This window comes from Trachymyrmex septentrionalis, unplaced genomic scaffold (genome assembly GCF_001594115.1).
Source record: "Trachymyrmex septentrionalis isolate Tsep2-gDNA-1 unplaced genomic scaffold, Tsep1.0 scaffold59, whole genome shotgun sequence".
Lineage (NCBI taxonomy): Eukaryota > Metazoa > Arthropoda > Insecta > Hymenoptera > Formicidae > Trachymyrmex > Trachymyrmex septentrionalis.
In genome coordinates, this window is record NW_017305767.1 from 1,150,261 (window position 1) to 1,167,684 (window position 17,424).

A 17,424-nucleotide genomic window follows, 5' to 3' on the forward strand; every position below is an offset into this window, starting at 1 on the left:
CGCACGCACGCGCGCGCGCGCGCACACACACACACACACACACACACACACACACACACACACACACACACATCTCTCTATCTATTTGTCTACCTCTGTCTCTCTCTCACATCTCTCTATCTATTTGTCTACCTATCTGTCTCTTTCTGCCTCTGAAGTGCATTGATTGCGCGTTCGCGTGGTGCGCTCGATAGAACGGAAAGACAGACATTCGTGGAACAAAGCTCCCAGTATGCACAAAGCGACGTAATTGGATGCCGATAATGCCTGTTGATGTCACTGATGTTTCATGATTACGGACTAATCCGACCGTATGAATATCAATAGGTATTATAAAGCATAGCATAGTTAGCCGACATCATTATATTATTATCCTTATTTCATATATTTATATATATAAATGGCCGAGCACGCAACTACTGTATACGAGGAATATCAAAGCGAAATTAATTTTGTATAGATATTGTAACTGTATTCAAACTGAATACAAGCAGCTTATTAAAATTCTTATAACTGCAAGAAGAAGAAATGTTAAAAATATATCTTTTCATTTTTGCATTAAACATAGATCGCATTAGTCTGCAAGTTCATTAACTTGCATTTTTTCATTGAGCAAAAGATATCGAAATTTTCAACATTATCGAATTGATGAAAAATACATTTTTTAATTTTGTGAAAAATACAATTTTACAATTTTGCTGCAAGTATCTATGGTCAAATTTTGAGATGACTCTTTCTTAACAACTTTGGGAAATAACAGCAGACTAACAGTATGGATTGGAAAAATCATGACGGGAGAGGAAGGATGCAATCGCTGTCACCACTTTGCTACGACTGGAAATTCGCGTCCCACGTGTACATCCAGCGCGAAATGGAGAATCGTACATTGCGCGAGTTTACTGTCGTACGTGTCCCGAACCGATTTCCTTTTATTTGGCCGTCGACCGCGGGATTCGCGCCATGACGAACGTACGAAGTCCAATCGCGAATAACAGGCAATTTCGGGCGATGTAACAAGTCTGAGAGTTTATCCGCCCCAATTGCATTGCGTGCTCGCGAAGGAAACGTATAATATATAAATAACAGAATCAAGGAAAGAAAAATCGGATCTCGAAAACATACTTCGTAGCTGTCTGCATAAAAAAGAAGTAAGCTGAATTAATATTAAAAATATATTGCGTTGTGTTATTACATAACAAGACTATCCTAAAATTAAAAATAACTTGGGAAGAAGAGAGCGATGTAAATAGGAAATGATTAAAGAAAAAAAATTGAGCATAAAGGCCACACGAAGTTTAATACACAAAATCGAATCATGGTAAAATTTTTTGTTAAGAGATTGATTTCTCTGTTTTCAAAATATGGGAGGGGGGTAATCTTCAATGTATTTTACACAGTACAAAGTGTTACATGCAAGCACAAAAAGTATATATTTAGGACTTATAAAGATTTTACAATGCATTCCACCTTTGCGCTATAAAATTGATGACACCTGTTGTTCGTATTTGTGTTGATTTTCTATAAAAGAAAAGGATCGAATACTTTTATGGCAAGAAGAATATGAAAAAAAAGAGTTGAAAATGAAATGGTTGAAAACGTCATGACAGACTTCTCGGACTTCTCGATTATTCATGTCTCGGCAGGCGGAAGAGATGCGCCGAGGGATGGAAAAAATATGTTCTCCACTTCCGACGGCGGGGGCGGAAATTGAAGAAGTTGCAGTGCACGAGGGATGGGCCCGCAAATTATTTATTACTCTATCGTTTCGCGCGAACTCCCGCGAATCGCGACGCGATGCGATGCGATGCGATGCGACAGGCAGAGGTGAGACGAGACGTCCCTCTCGTGTAATTTTTCATGGCGCGATCGATGATAACGCGATCCGCGGTTCCGGCAGACAACGTCGCAGGAATTTTTCCTTCGTGGAAGAAATTCCATCGTGGCGCATTTCGTGCGCGAACTTCGGAATTCCACAATAATGAAAAATGAGACACGAAATTTAAATTGTCGTCGAACGCAATGATTATGGAACGATGTAGAATATTTTTATTTATAAAAATTATTATCTCGCGTATACATCTATTCTTCAAATGCAAAAATACTCTCTGTCTCATTATTGTAAGAGTCTCAGATCTACGCCATCGCGTCGTTCACGATCTGCTGCAATTTTCCCGAGGTAAGGTATATAACATATTTCTTCGCATCTCGTCGCGATATCTTGTATTCGAGTCAGAGCCCGATGTCTCTCAGTTGCGAGATATGAAAGGCATTTAAGTACGAACGCATACGTACTTTCTTCCAATTTTTCATCAGAACGCCAAACTTAGAAGCAATACCGACTCGCCTGAGGTTCAAAGCGGTTGTCGTCGCCGGTAAAGCCCTTTCTCGTACAAGAATTCGAATCCTTCGTCAGACGGCCCTCTTACCTTTGAGAAACCGCATACCGTCCGCAGGCAGTCGTACAACGAGGAAAACTTGCAAGACACATGGCTATAGGCCATCTGAAGTTACAAATAAATTATAGTCATGAAAACATTGTTGCAAAATTAACGGTGAAACATTTATTTAAGTACCGGTCTCTAATTTCACTTCAGTCAATTTTATTTTTGCCATTGTAAAAATGATAAATCAGTCTTATAAATATCGTTATCTATTTAATTAAATTCCTGGATATAATTACTGTTGTGCTTAAAGCAAGAATTTATCGGAGTGATAATTCACTCGATTCGTTTATTTAAACATGTTTGTTCGTTACTGATTTATATTAACATACCTTTTGCTCAAAATCGATGATATTCAAACATTGACTAATTGAAATTTTAACATTTAAAATCTTATCGATTCGAGTACGTATCGAAATTAATATTTATATTTGATAAATAAATATTATTCGAGAAGTTCTTAATCAATCGCATTTACTGATGCATGCACTTTTGCAATTCCAACTTTCTCTCCACAAAAGTTCGAAATCGTGTATTCGTTTTACGTAACACTCGAGTCTCAGCTTTTCACTCAATTTCTCACCTTTCTCCCGGCTAAATTATTTTCACGCGTTCGCCTCTCTGAAGCTAACGCGAGTCGACGCAGCCCCCGTTCCTATTCTTTTTCCTCTCGCATATCTTGACGTCCGCAAAGGCGACGTGACGCGTCCCAGGTGAGAACATCAGCCCAGGGAAAAAGAAGCAGGGAAGGCGAAGAGAACAAGGATGGAGGGTGTCCGGTACCGGGTAGGCGACATAACACGCGTGACTCGTCGAGAATCACGCAGCACGCGCAGGTACGCGGCTCGCGGCTAAATGAAATTTTAATAAAGCTGCGGGGCCGGAGGGGGAGCCGCGCAGGGTGGAGGGACGCGATCCTTCACAATGGAACAATGGCTACGAAATCGTCCCGAAGGCGTCGGCGCGCTTCTTCCGAAGCTGAGCCAGCCGCGCCGCGATAATTATATCGAGGCGGCGGCACGGAATCTCGCCAGAAAAACTTGTCTTCGGACCCCTTAAGGGGGTCGGAGGAGGGGAGGGGGGGGGGGGGGGGGGGGCCCCCGAACCGCCTTACACCGTTCGCAGTCACCTAACTAAAGGCGAATTTACACGGTTCGCTCCCGATGATTACCCCGGATGAATCATCCAAAATAAATTGGATGAACGCGTTTTTGTTCGAATGTACCGCGCTAAAAGTGGGCTACCCGATTCGCGGTCGATCCGACGCGGGCGTTCGCCGCTTCTTAAAACTGCTTCAACGCCGTGAGAAAGAATGAGTCGACATCGGGGAGTACTCCTCCCGTACAATTTGCGTGTACAATAACTCAATTATATATCATCCTTGAAGAGTAAACATGCTGTGCGAATATGCATGTAGACGCGTCAAGTTTGTGCTCTCTCTGTCTCTCTCTCTCTCTCTCTCTCTCTCCACTGTAAGCTCTCAGTTCACGATTGTAAGCTGTTGGTTTCCTAAACTCTCTCAGCTTTCTGAGTTCTCAACTTCCAACTTTCAACTTTCCTCCCGCGTTTCATAACCCACAATTTCTCACGTCGAACACGCGGTACTCGCGATTTGTATCATTATTGCACGTGATCAGTCCGAATGCAATAAAGGGGATTAATTGTAAAATCGTTATACCGCGCGCGAAACACGGATGCGGATTGCGTTAGACTAATTTGCTTCTACAAATCGAATCGAACAAAAAGCGGAATAAAATTCCACAGCTTGCTTTATTTTGCATTATTTAACCTAGTTAATCGTTCAAACTGGCTAAAAAGCGGCCGACTCTTTTATTATTCAACAATTCTTTTTTTTTTTTGTTTAACCCTCCTGTCAATGCATGAATGTTCGAGTATCTATATTGAATTTTAAACACTAAAAATTTTTATATTTTTCTGCGAATTTCGTTACGACTCCTCGAACTGCCATACTGCTTTAAACGAGGGACAATTTTGCACGGATTTATCTCATTTCCACTTTTACATTTTTAGCTGGAACTTTGTGAAACATGAGAGCGGAAAGGGATGGAAAATTAAACTTTGATAAAAAGGTTTAGTAATGGTTACCCTCGAGTCATTTTACTTTCCCTTTTCGAATGATTTTCATCACCATCGTCAGAAATTTACGTGTAAATTCGCCTTAAACTTTTGCCTTCGTTCTCGCCCTTTGTCTCCCTTGCGACAGGAGCTCGCAATCGTCTCGGTTCGACGATCGTCGTCGCGAACGAGAAACTCGATCGGCGAGGGAAAAGGGCGAAGCAGGCGCGACGCCGCTGGTTTTTGTCGGCAACAGCCGTTTCTTTGTAAGACGATAGAATGGCATTCTAATATCGACATCGCGCAAGAAGTCGGTGCGCGCGTACAATAAAAAGGCCCGATGGTATTCGGAACAAAAGCGACCGAGCGTGTTAGATAATTAGCAAAAATTTAAAGTCACCGCTATGATTATTCAGCATTTTCTGGTTATTCACCGGTTATTTTCTTTAATATCAAAAATATCACAGTAAAGTATCTAAAGCCCAATGTCATACTGTAACATTGGAGGTCGAGGATTGCGAATTGAAGATCAGAATTAAGTCTTAATCAGGACGAAAAGGATTAAAATTGAAATTATCTAGTCGAATTCTAATCTCTAATTCGCAATCTGCAGTCTCCAATGCGCAGTGTGACACGGGCTTAAGTATAATCCGAATCCAAATAGGAATTAATGTAAAAATTGCGACTTTTCAAGTTAAAAAGAGCATGAACGTTTTATAAGTTTTATTTTTATCCAATCATTAATAATGTATATTTACAAAAACGAATTCTGGAGTGTCAGTTATATCTTATTGAATGTCAAACATAATACTTAACATTCAAAATGGCTAGCTTTTGTTTCGATAATTTTTAATAAAAAGAAGTTTTAATAAATACGCATCTTTTTATAAATGTTCTCAGGCAGCCAATAGAGCGGACTTCAGTTCATCGATCGATGAAACTTTTTGGTGTAGTCTTTTTATATTGTAATAAAATATCAGTAACACTCCACAGTTTGTTTTTTTAAATAGACGTTACTATAAATGATTTAACAAACACACGAAACTTTGTAGCCAAACTTTTTGTCACCCTGTATACAACGGAGGGGGGGCGGGGCAACTATAAGAATAGTTGTATATAGAAAAATTAAAAATTAATAATAAGAGTGTTTAATTGAATATCTTTCATGAGAGTTCATTACTTCGTCGATCGTTATCACAATCCCCGCCTACTTTTTAAGTAGGGTAAAATATTAATTTTACTAAAACCGTAGTCGATATTACGTGACTTATCTGTTCAATCTCATTATCCGGATTTATGATACAATGGAAGCGTATAAGTTCTTCAAAGCATCTTTGCCTTTCTAGAATCTCTAGTTGAGCATATCTTAAACATAGTACGCAGCCTCGTAAAATAACAGCTATCATAAGTTTGTGAATATTTTCATAGTGCACGATGTGTCGATAGCGCTGCCTTCCGGCTTTTTCTTCGGTGGCGAATTTCATTGTATTAAGTTTTGCACGATAATAATGTCTGCAGTAAACTTTTGCAGTATACATAAAAGGCTACACGTACGTGCGAATTTTATCCAACTAGAAAGATTTTCAATCGATGTAAATTAAGGCAAAGACTAAATGAATTATTCAATAAAAAAAAAGAAATAAATAAATAAAAATAAAAGTCGGAGTGCAGCAAGATAAGTGTCCACGATGTAAATCAGAAGAAAAACATAGATAGTGAACAGCAAACATTCTATACAGGTTTATTACCCAGTCACTCAGCTGGCAAGAAAGAAAAGCCGTTGGCACTATAATTTTCGTGATAGGTAATATGAATTTTACGTACCAATTATCAAGAAGAACTTGACTTGAACGCCAAGTTAGCGTTACCAGGCTTGTAGTACTAGTCGTGCTGGTGAAAAACGGGGTGAATTAGCGAGGAAAGGAAAAAAAAAAAAAAACATATGTGGCCGCTTGTCGCCGGCGGGTCGAGTAATAAATTCGTATTTCACGCGAGATCGCCAGGAGAGTTGCCAGTTCATGATGTCGGCTAACTGTAAATGCAAGTGGTCACGCATGGGAAAGCGTTTGTCGGTCCCACGATCGTCGTCGTTACGAGGATCGATTATTATTACAAGAGGTGTATCCAATTTCGCGTCATTCGCGCGCAAAACCGAACGAGATGGCTGGTAAAGGCGTGCGCGCGTATGCGGATATTATCGGGCAAATTACGGTGCAGGGTCTATTCATTTACGTACGAAGTCAATGACCAATCAGTTGTTAACTGCTAACGGTAACGAGCCGGCACCGCCGGGATAAATTTGAAACGAGTAGGACAGGCTAACTACATGCCGGTGGTGCGTCTCTGCACGTCGGCCGGTGCATGTCGACGAGCGCCTGGCTCGTTAGAGAAAAAGCCTGCCTTCCTCAATCGCACACGTCTAGAATTGAAAGATGACCTCCCCGCTGCAAGTGTCGATGGGCCGCATTCATGTCATGATTCGTTAAGTAACGGTTTAATATCCCGTATGCAACGCGTCATCTGATATTAGAATATTCGCTGAATATTCATCGAATAAATGTGAAGCAATATTAATCCATTCGTTATGAAGTTCCAATATTGGAACATTCGATATTGTCGATATTACTTTCTCGTAGTAAAAACTCGAGAATTACTGACAGCGTATTTTTATTATTTTTTTTTTTTCTCATTTCGCTCACAGAAATGTCAAAAAATTTATATTCAGCGATAAAAAGTTGAGGGCACATTTTTTTCCGGTCTCGAATTTTTTTTTTTCCTTTTTTTTCTCGAACGCATGACCCTTTCACCGCGACGATCTCAACTTTTCGGCGGAAGAAAAGTGTCGCGAGAGAGTACGTGCGGGGGAGTCTCGACGATGCATGGTACTTTATGGTATAGTTGGCGCGGATTTGAACATTAAGTCGTCGCTTGTTTCCAGGACCGGCATGTGAAGGACGCCAGCAGAGATCCGCAGATGGATTCGAGCCAGGACTACCGACTCTTACTGGGTTACGAGAACAAGACGCACACAGTGCTCCGCTTCAGTAGACGATACGACACATGCGACCCGCGGGACCTGAAGATCACGGTAGGTGATGCGATTTGTGCAGCTCGAAAGGTGGAGCGCAGGACAATTTCCTGCGGAGTGTACACAAAAGCACGCGAGATTTACTTAGCGCGCTTATCTTACACTAATTTCACCGAGATAAATGCGTTTATATCGTGTAGAAAAAGATTAATATGAGATTTATTTCTTTGATAGTTTCAAAAAATTTCGTCGTACGCAACGATTTTGCTAAAGTATCTAAAAATATGATGGATATATATTCAAGTGTAAGATAATTGTACTCACAGACAAGATCATATAATTTAAAAAAATTTACTTATACGGAAAAGAGCGATTTTGCTAAAGTATCTAAAAATTTAAATACATGTCTGAGAAAGTAATTGTGCTGGACATTCAAGTATAATTAAATGAGCAATGTTGTGCGAGAAATTAATTATGGAGGACGTCCAGCAAAGCTCGGACGTCCTCCATAATTAATTTAATGTCCAAAATTATTTTTAGATTTTTAGATAAATTTTTAGATACTTTATCTCAAAAAATCGTTCTTTCCGTGGATGAGTAGATTTTAGACCAGTTATCTTCATTATTCACATAAATAGGCTTGGCTTACCGGAATGTTCATGTCCGGTCTACCATTTTAATTGGTATAGGTAAATAGAATTTACCTATTTGGAAAAGTAGATTTCTCTAGTCCCGGTCTTATTTATGTTTTTACACGTTAAAACGGAAAATGTTCTCGTTACCCTAATTAATACAAATGTCCGTGCATACACAAACGTAATTTCCTTCTCATAAAGACTTAAACTTGGAATTAGTTGAAAAAAAAAACATCATACTCGCTAGTTTCAAAGTACACATGTAAAAATATTAAATACAAAAGTATGGTTAATTACCGCATTTAATTACGTATATTTATTACATCTACGGTCATAAAAATGTTTTTACGCTCTGGACCTGGACTCGAATTAAATTCGGCGGCTCGTTATCGCAATTTTCCTGCGCGATATTCTGTACTCATTGTAGGACAGCCCGACCTACTTCTTTATTTCGCCGGTAATTAACTCGGAAATAGATTGCGCGATAGAACCGTGCTCGTTACTCGAAGGTGCTTGGCACAGATTTAACAAAAAGAAAAAAAAATTACGCCAGTGTTACGATCTGTTTCAAGCAACGCAACATGAAATTTATGGCGACCGACGCGGTCATGAAGACCTAAACTCTGAACTGTCTCATAGCACCACCGGTACGCAGTTATGTTTCTCAGTAAATCGCGACCCACCAAATAAAGCTCTCCTTAAAAGGTTAGAAGTTATATACAGTCAGTGCACAACTTGCAATTGGCACTTCTCGCTTGTTTTTTCGCTTTCTTAGACTTGCCGAGCGCGTCTTGTAAGTGTCCAAGGAGGATAAGAGGAAGCGATAAAATTGTATTTTTGTAACTTATTCGCTCGATGTGGACAGAAATGCACAATTTCTTGTAAAAATCGTACATCTTCAATTCTTAAGTTTGTAATCGCGTGTCCTTAACTATTAAATGAAGCTGCAGATCTCTGAGATGGAAATTTTATTGCGTTGCGCAATTCTATCGTTTAGAGTGTTACTGCTTTTGAGTTTCGCATGGATTCGTTCTAGTATGAAATCTCTTTGTACACCTGATGCTTGCAGAAAAGTACAATAAAAATATTGGTTTTGTGTAACAGGTATATCGTTTGTTTTCAATATAAGGAAAATACATACAGTAACTTTTAGCATTCCAAAAAAATATTTTGGACCTGTTACATTAGAAAATACTACTGATAACATATATTATTAATATTACTGATATTATTTGTCTGATTTATAAATTTTTGAAAAATCGTTCGAAAAAAGACAAACAAATTTACATAATTTTAAATATCCGTTTATCTTTCAATCTTTCGCAAAGATAAATATAGATAAATGAAAACAAAAAAAACTAAATAAGATTTAACAAAGCTCTTTTGGGAGTATCCAATGGTTATTATATATACGATACAAATGTGTATTCTTTTCGTTTGATCAGCATTTTCCCCGACTGCTTATTAGTCCCTATTATCATCACTTCGCTATCGCTTCGACGGAATCTCGCGACACGTTATCGACCAACAGCACGCTTAGCACACAATTGTCGAGGCTCGATTTTCCACCTGATCGTATTATTATCGCGCATCAATTTCGGGCGAGCTCGCTGCGATGCGATCTCATCGTCTGCCCGCGCGTGCATAATTCGCTGCAGCCACATCGCTATCGAGGTTGCCGCTCGATGCCACGTGGATAAACGCCGTACGTGTTAGTAAATATTCGCTCGCGGTAAATCGAATTCCCCCCCCCCCCCCGCGTTACGTAACATCGAATTAAACGATATTTTCAGTTAACGAATTTTCAGTTAATGCCGAAGCATCGCATCTTTCAACGTATCAATTACGAAATCATCTATCTTAGTTTACATATCATTTATTTCCATATTGTAACAGAGAATAACACACAGTATAATAATTTTAAACTCACAAGATTAAGATGTCTGGAGATTGACGTTTTATTATTTTTATTTTACTCTGATATTAATACCTCCAATATTTTAAAATATGTTAATAAAAGTATCCTCATCGTAAAAAACAGACTATTATTTATTAAAAGATAATGAAAAATTTTAAGTGGAGCTAGGATATAATAAAGCTTTAAAGTTTCGCAAAATTAAATAAATAATATACCTATTATTGAAACTAGACTCTCTAGGAATTAATCCTACATATATATATAATTAAGATTTATTAAATTATTAATTTTTATTATTCTTGATGTAATAATTTATATTATATACATAAATCTCTCGTCTTCCCTATTCATTAAAAACTATTTCAATGCGTAAGCAATAAAAATTACTCTTTGAATTATGAGAAGAAATTCAAGATGATACAATTTTGAGACAAACAGGGTCATTGTCCAATCGCGTTGTCCAAATCGCCAATCTGTGCCAAGAAGATCTACTTCCTCACCTCGGGAACGTTCTAGGAATTCCTTGTGGTTACGATCATCTTAAGTATCGTTTCTCTCTCCAACAAGAGAGAACGAATGAGGACGGCGCCGACAACGATCTCGTCCTCCGACGAGAATGTTCGTCTAGCGGTTGAGTCATCGAAATACTTGGCTGTGAAAATAAAAGCGGACCGCGATTCCATCGCGACGAGAAACGACCGAGTCAGCGGGACCCCTCTGAGAGTCCTTATCTGATTGTGCAACGTATCGATACCCGATATAATATTTTTGCGAGGCGTCGCTCTATCCTCGTCGAGAGATATAATCGTGGGTGCAGCGCGCAAAATTGGCTGCGAGGGGATGTAATAAGATGCGCGGTCCGCAACTCTTGAGTTTTCGAAAAAGCAAAGAGCCACAGAATGAATTTAAGCTTGATATAAAACGCGAAAGATGATACTTGCAGATTTTTGTGCACTGTTAAATTCTCTCATAATGTCATGAGTTATTATTAATCACTCATAAGTGCCACTGCTTTCGTCCAATAGATCGTTAATTAAATTACAATATATTAATTTAACTCAAATAATTTAACTTATATTTAATTTATTAATATATTTACCAAATACATTAATATGGACACTTATTGTGGATATTTTTTTTTTAAACTGAGCAATTTTATCACAGAAACGGATCGATTTAGATTGACATGGAAGTTAAAAATAAGAAAATGTTATTTAATTCAAGGATTTTATTAATTTTGTTTTTATTAAACATTGTTCTTTTGATATCTAACAATGTACACTGAAAAAATTTACTAAGTTTTAATAAATATTTATTTGAAGATTAAACATTTATTTATTTTACTTACAGCAAATACATAATTACTCAACAAAAAGAAATGACTTTAATCAAATTAATAATTCTCTTGTATCAAATAAATATATGTTTACATTTAGTGAATATTTAGTTAGAATATTTAGTACTATTCAAACAAATATTTATTAAGATTTAGTAAATTTTTTTTCAGCGTATATGTTGTTTTTAAGATGTCGTAGGTACACAGTTTCGAGTATTTTGTTAAAACAAACGCACAATCTGTATATAGTTGGCGTTCTTCAAACAGCAAGTAATGTTTTAAAACTAGACTTACGGCGCTCTCAATATAATGGTCGTTAAATTGTGCTGTGCAAGACAGAATTACGTGGAAAGTATCGCGCGTATCCTCGTGTTTGAACCCTTCGATTGGAATACCATATTTTTCCACGTCGATATTTCCCCGCGATCTTCATCGACGTAACAGAATACGAAGATGGATGCTTACTTTTTCGACGAGATACACACGGCGACATGTTTGTTCCAGAAATACGTTCGCGAAATGTAGTGTCGTGTCGATGTTATCAAGAATCCCCGTTCCGTTTGTGTCATCGATAGAAATCAAATATTGAGATCGCCTCAGGGAGTTATTACTTCTCGAGTTTCGTCTCTGTGCTCATACTTTATCGCGACGCTTATCTCGAGTTTCTCGATCCGAATTTAAGAGCCGGAGATTTTCACGATCGTACGTAGGTCGGCAATTTTTCCGGATCTCCAATTGCGCTGCCAAGTACGCGAACGGTGAACTTTCTACGTCGTTCATTCGTCGAACATATTGCTTTTAAACTTAATCATAGTGCCTAAGGCTAGAAAATAAGTTTTTAGACGCAGTCTAATGTGTTCTCGCTAATTTGAAATTACTAAGTAAATGTTTAAATACAATATTTGAAATTTAAATATATGTATTATTTAATATTAATAGATAAACATTTTTGTTAACAATTTAAATATGTTTATGGAACGAAACTATTAAATGTTTTAAAGAGCATAGCGTGAATTCTCTGAATTTCTTGAAATGAAATTTTACTCCAAAAAAACTTGAAATACTGTTACTATTATAAAAGAGTGAAAAATTTACGCTCTTAAATAAATTTTTACTCTTTTTTTTTTTAGAGTGAGATTTACTTCAAAAAAGGAGTGAGATTTCTTCCCTTTGAATGAATTTCACTCCAAAAAAGAAAAAAGTAAAAATCTGCTACTCTTATTTTCACTCTTTTTCATTAGTGGCAGTATTTTGACTCGCTTGGAGGATTTCACTCCAAGAAATTTCGAGATCAAGATAAGATTTGTATCTTCTCGTGAGTCTTTATCGATTTGTCGTATATTTTTGTACTCATCGGATTGTTGATTTTTATGAAGCTATAACATTGTGTAATTTCGTCTTTAGTATCCCGTCAGTATTTCATATAAAACATTGACGTTTCAACGAGTCGCGGAAGGCACCGCATGACACTACGTAGGAAATAAGAACAATGCCATTGTGCAACTGCGAAGTTAGAATAGCCTCATAAAGGGTTAACTCACCGTCATGCCCGTAACCCAATTTCGCACACCTTTCCGCCGATGCAGACAGCCGTACAATTCGCAACTGAAGTTGCCAGGCCACGCGCGCACGAAGCTCTCGAACAATTTTTCTAATTCATTCCGCAACGTTCCTTCATTTTTCCGCCAGATTCTCGTACGATGAAAAATCATGAAAAAAAATCCATTGTTCGTTATAGAAAAAAAAAACAATGTATCTGGAGACGAATCCATTCTCCGACGTGACTACGGTAGAAAAATGTTTAAATTTGCTCGACATTATTTGTATAGTTTCTGTTTATTATACCAATGAAACACAGACCTTTTATCCTAGATGTGCAAACGAAATGTCTCTACGGCACATTTCGTTTCGCGATGTTGGTTTTATTTTATTTTATTTTTTTTATACGTAGTTGTTTTAGAAGCGTGGCCGCCTGAGAACAAATTAATTAGCGATATCGGCGAATGCCTGTGCTAGAAACAATGGCGGAGGAGTTGGTTGCCGGAAAGTTACAATAGACCGATGTGTTAAGCTGCACCCGCTTGTGACCTCGGCATACTGACGTAAATGCGATGCTACGTAGTAGCATACAACTATATCGGTGTATCAGCTTTGTAGCATGCCATTGTAATTGAGATGCTACGTAACCTTCGCGTCAAACTTTGAATGATTGTCTTCTAATCGATTTGTGGGATATTTTCTCAACGAAAATTTGCTCACCTGCTATTTTCGATGTTCCGAAATTAAATAATGACACGAATGCCAATTTAAAATTATAAATGGAAATTAGACCGGATAATTCAAAGAATAATTCAAAGTAAGAGAAAGTACCTTATTTTCGGCCGAAACGGATCTTGGTGCTTAATAATATTTATATGCGGATTTACAAATAATATTTTTTCAGCTCTATAAAGTTTCTGGGTTTAATTTTACGATTGCATTTCAAGCTGGAAAAATCAAATCAGCGCAATTTATGGAATTGTGAAGAAATGTATTTGTAAATCCAAGATCAGCTTCAATGAAAAATAGAATTTTTAGGAAAATTAAATTAATGAAGGATCCAAGTAAAATTACCTGGGAAATAAATTCTTAATTATCGTATTTATGTCCACGAGTAGATTTTGTACATAGAAATTGTGCTGCACCTCCAATATACAGATTTATGAGAAAAAATTAAACGCGCGGACTAAAACTTTTCACGTTAAATGTTTTTTAATCGACGAAAATGACTTTCGCAATTTCATATCGTACAGTTAATTAAAAATTTGTTCCGTCTATATGCTCTTGAAGTTTAATTTGTCAAAAGTTTAAATTTTTATGTTTGAAAACTCCATAATTAGCGTTCGTTTTTCATTTTTGTAAAAGAAAGTCTTACTTCGAATTTGTTTAGAGGCACACTTCTGAAGTCTACTGCAAAAGCTCAGAAAGCACTACGTCATATATTCCTTACCATATACGTGTACATCTGTGTGATTACACAGAAAATATATACAGCACCTATCCACACAGTATATCTACATATTCAAACTTCCCCTCACCAGCGGAATTAATCAATTTTTTCAATTTCACGGCACTCGTACGTATTCGACTCGGTGATCGCGGCGACTTGTAACGATATGGAGTTACTCGAACCCCCGACTACTCCACTTACGTTGGAGTATCGCAACAGTAGATCTGCCTGGTTAGATTTATGGCGACGCGAGCACCGTTTCGACGGAATTTCGCGAACAGTATACCGTCGCTTCGTACGATTGCCGCACTCAGTTACTTTTATTGCCGTGTCAATTCGCGGGCTAGCCTTTCGTCACACGATTGTTGGCCGTGGTGCAGCGCGACTTTCGGTTTGATAGAAGTGGAATGATACATTGGACAGTATTACGACCGCGACAGTATATTGCATTTTGTATTGTTAGCAATCGTGCGAGGGAACGAGAGGCTGTAAACGGTGACGTGTCCTCTTGGTCAGATTTTATTTCAGTACCAGAGAAATGTCTGTCTCATACATCTTTTATTTACATTTTAATTGCGCTTAGTTTTCGAAAGATATAATATATTTTAGTTTCCGATTTGAACGATCCATTAATGATCGTTACTATAATTTTCAAAAAATTCCGAAGTATGAAAAAGGAAAATTGATACAAAATTTTTTTATATGTTATTGAGTAAATAATATGAAATTTATATATGGATAAATGTATATATAACACACTATAATTAGGTATATTGTTAAATAAATTATTAAGTTTCTAAACTTTCAATCAAACACAAGAGGAGAGTTTTTGATTGTTCTATTAATCGCGCGAAGTACTGTTTTTTATTTCGCAACTTTGTCGTTGTTTCGATAATATTATCGAAAACATAAACGGCATTACAATGTTGGTGTTAAGTCACAATTGCAAACGTAAGTGTATTTCTTCGTTTTACGATGCGCGACATCGTTCTACAATACAAGCCGATGCGATTGTCAGCACGCATTCGGGACGCATTCAGCGGTTAGCCGCACAGCCACGTGAATTCGGATTGGCATTGTGTTGAAAATATGAATGAAGACCACGGAATTCTATTCTCTGTTAAATTGCGTTATACTGGGGAAGACTGATAACTTTTGACATTACATGTTTGCTTTATCTAGCTTTTATAAAGAATCTATATTTGAATATATAAATATTTTTGATTTTATTAATCATTGATTTAAAAAGCAAATTTGCCAAAATTTGTTTCGACTGAAAATAGAATTTCTTACTTAATTAGATAAAAATTTTTACTATTTAAACTTCGAGTATTGACAGAAAAGTTAAGAAATTTGTTTTAAATATAGCGATTTAAGTAAATGTTGAAACAATTTTGATGTGCGATTAAAAAAATGAATTTTCGTTATGCGAATCCTTTTCTATGCGTAACTTTTCGTATTTTTACTATCATATTTTACAAAATTCCTGTCGAAAATGTAAAAGTCAATACGAAATAAAGTCCATGCAAAACTGTTCTTTGTTGCTTGAAGAACAGGATTCGAATCAAACAAAATTCGTACAAAAATATAAAAATTGTATATTTTTGTATTTTCATATTTAAAACACCAAGACATTCGTTTCGATTGAAAATAGGATTTCTTGTTTAATTAGATAAAAATTTTTGCTATTTATACTTCAGGATGTATCGAAGAGTTAATTTACTTTATCACAGTACTAGTGCAAAGTCGTGGTGTTACGTAAATGTTTTCTCAGCCCGAAGAACGCTGGAAACATTGTTCTATATTCTTAGTATGGGAATCGTTCTATATTCTTAGTATATAGTTAGGAATAGTTTAGGAATCCGATCAGTCCCAGTTTTTGGAACAGTTCGGAATTGTACGGAGCCAAGCGTAACGCGAGAAGCCGAGCAAGTTCCGCGCCGAGGATTTTCCTTTGAAGAGCCGATGTGCGAGTCATGCCGGTCGGGGATTTCGCGCGACGACGCAGCATTATGCAGCTCCGGATCGACGTCACTTGAAATTTCCACTTTGTGAGACACTCGCGATGCCATTCATACATACGTGGCTCCGCGGTTCATGAGTTTCTTACGAGGTTCACTCGTGTGAAATCCTCCTGAGGAAGATACACCGCAAAATAGTGCATCACGTTCCGCGAGAACACATGAGACTTACGAAAGGAACAAATTTTCTAGAAGAGAAAAAGCAAAAGAATGAACAAATGCAATTTGTAGTCCCGAGATTATATGTATATTTAATACATTGTGCAGATTTATTTTTTAATTATTTTACATTCAAAAACTCAATTTTCCAATAAATATGCTTTCAGCTCTATTAATAAAAAAGACCGAGGTAAAAACTGAAGGCAATAACTAAACATACAAATGCAATGATTATGTAAAAAGTTTTCATCAAAAAATAGATATTTCTGAGTTTAATAAAATATAACGAACAGATTTTATTTCGAAATCAGGAATCAAAACTAAAATAACGAAGCTAACGTTATAAAAATGATATGAAGATTTCGTTGAATACTGTAAACTCTTGTTTTATAACTTAATCAGATATCATAAAATAATAATAATACTATATAAACACAATCCGAAGCGAAACTATAAATGATTCAAAGAAACTAATTTAGAAACAACGGAGAAGAATCATCACAAATAACAATTCACATAAGCAGGAAATGCGATGCACAATGTAAGTAAGAATAATGAATAAACGCTGGTTATGAAATTCGGAATCACGTTGAAATTGCGAAGATGATATATGGAGCGGGGGAAATTTGTGAATTAATCGCACGAATTTCACTTACGAAGAAAATAGAGAAGGGTGAATGAGAAAGTTGTCAGAGGAATCCTAGGAAGAGATGATAACGAAGCCTTCGTATGCAACGCGCATGTATGTATCTTTGTACGACCGTATGTCTGTCTGTGTGTGGTGCATACGTGTGACTGGTGGGTAGATTGGTGATGCCCTA

General features: G+C 37.1%; 1 protein-coding gene across 2 annotated transcripts in view; it reads left to right on the forward strand.

Annotated features, from left to right (window-relative positions):
• The window catches only part of LOC108752200 (MOXD1 homolog 2), a 233,638-nt gene that overhangs the window by 166,517 nt on the left and 49,697 nt on the right, over positions 1-17,424 (forward strand). For both annotated transcript variants that reach the window (XM_018492876.1, XM_018492875.1), the window contains exon 3: positions 7,456-7,605. In XM_018492876.1, the coding sequence (XP_018348378.1) occupies positions 7,456-7,605 (150 nt within the window). The remainder of the gene's footprint in view (positions 1-7,455; positions 7,606-17,424) is intronic.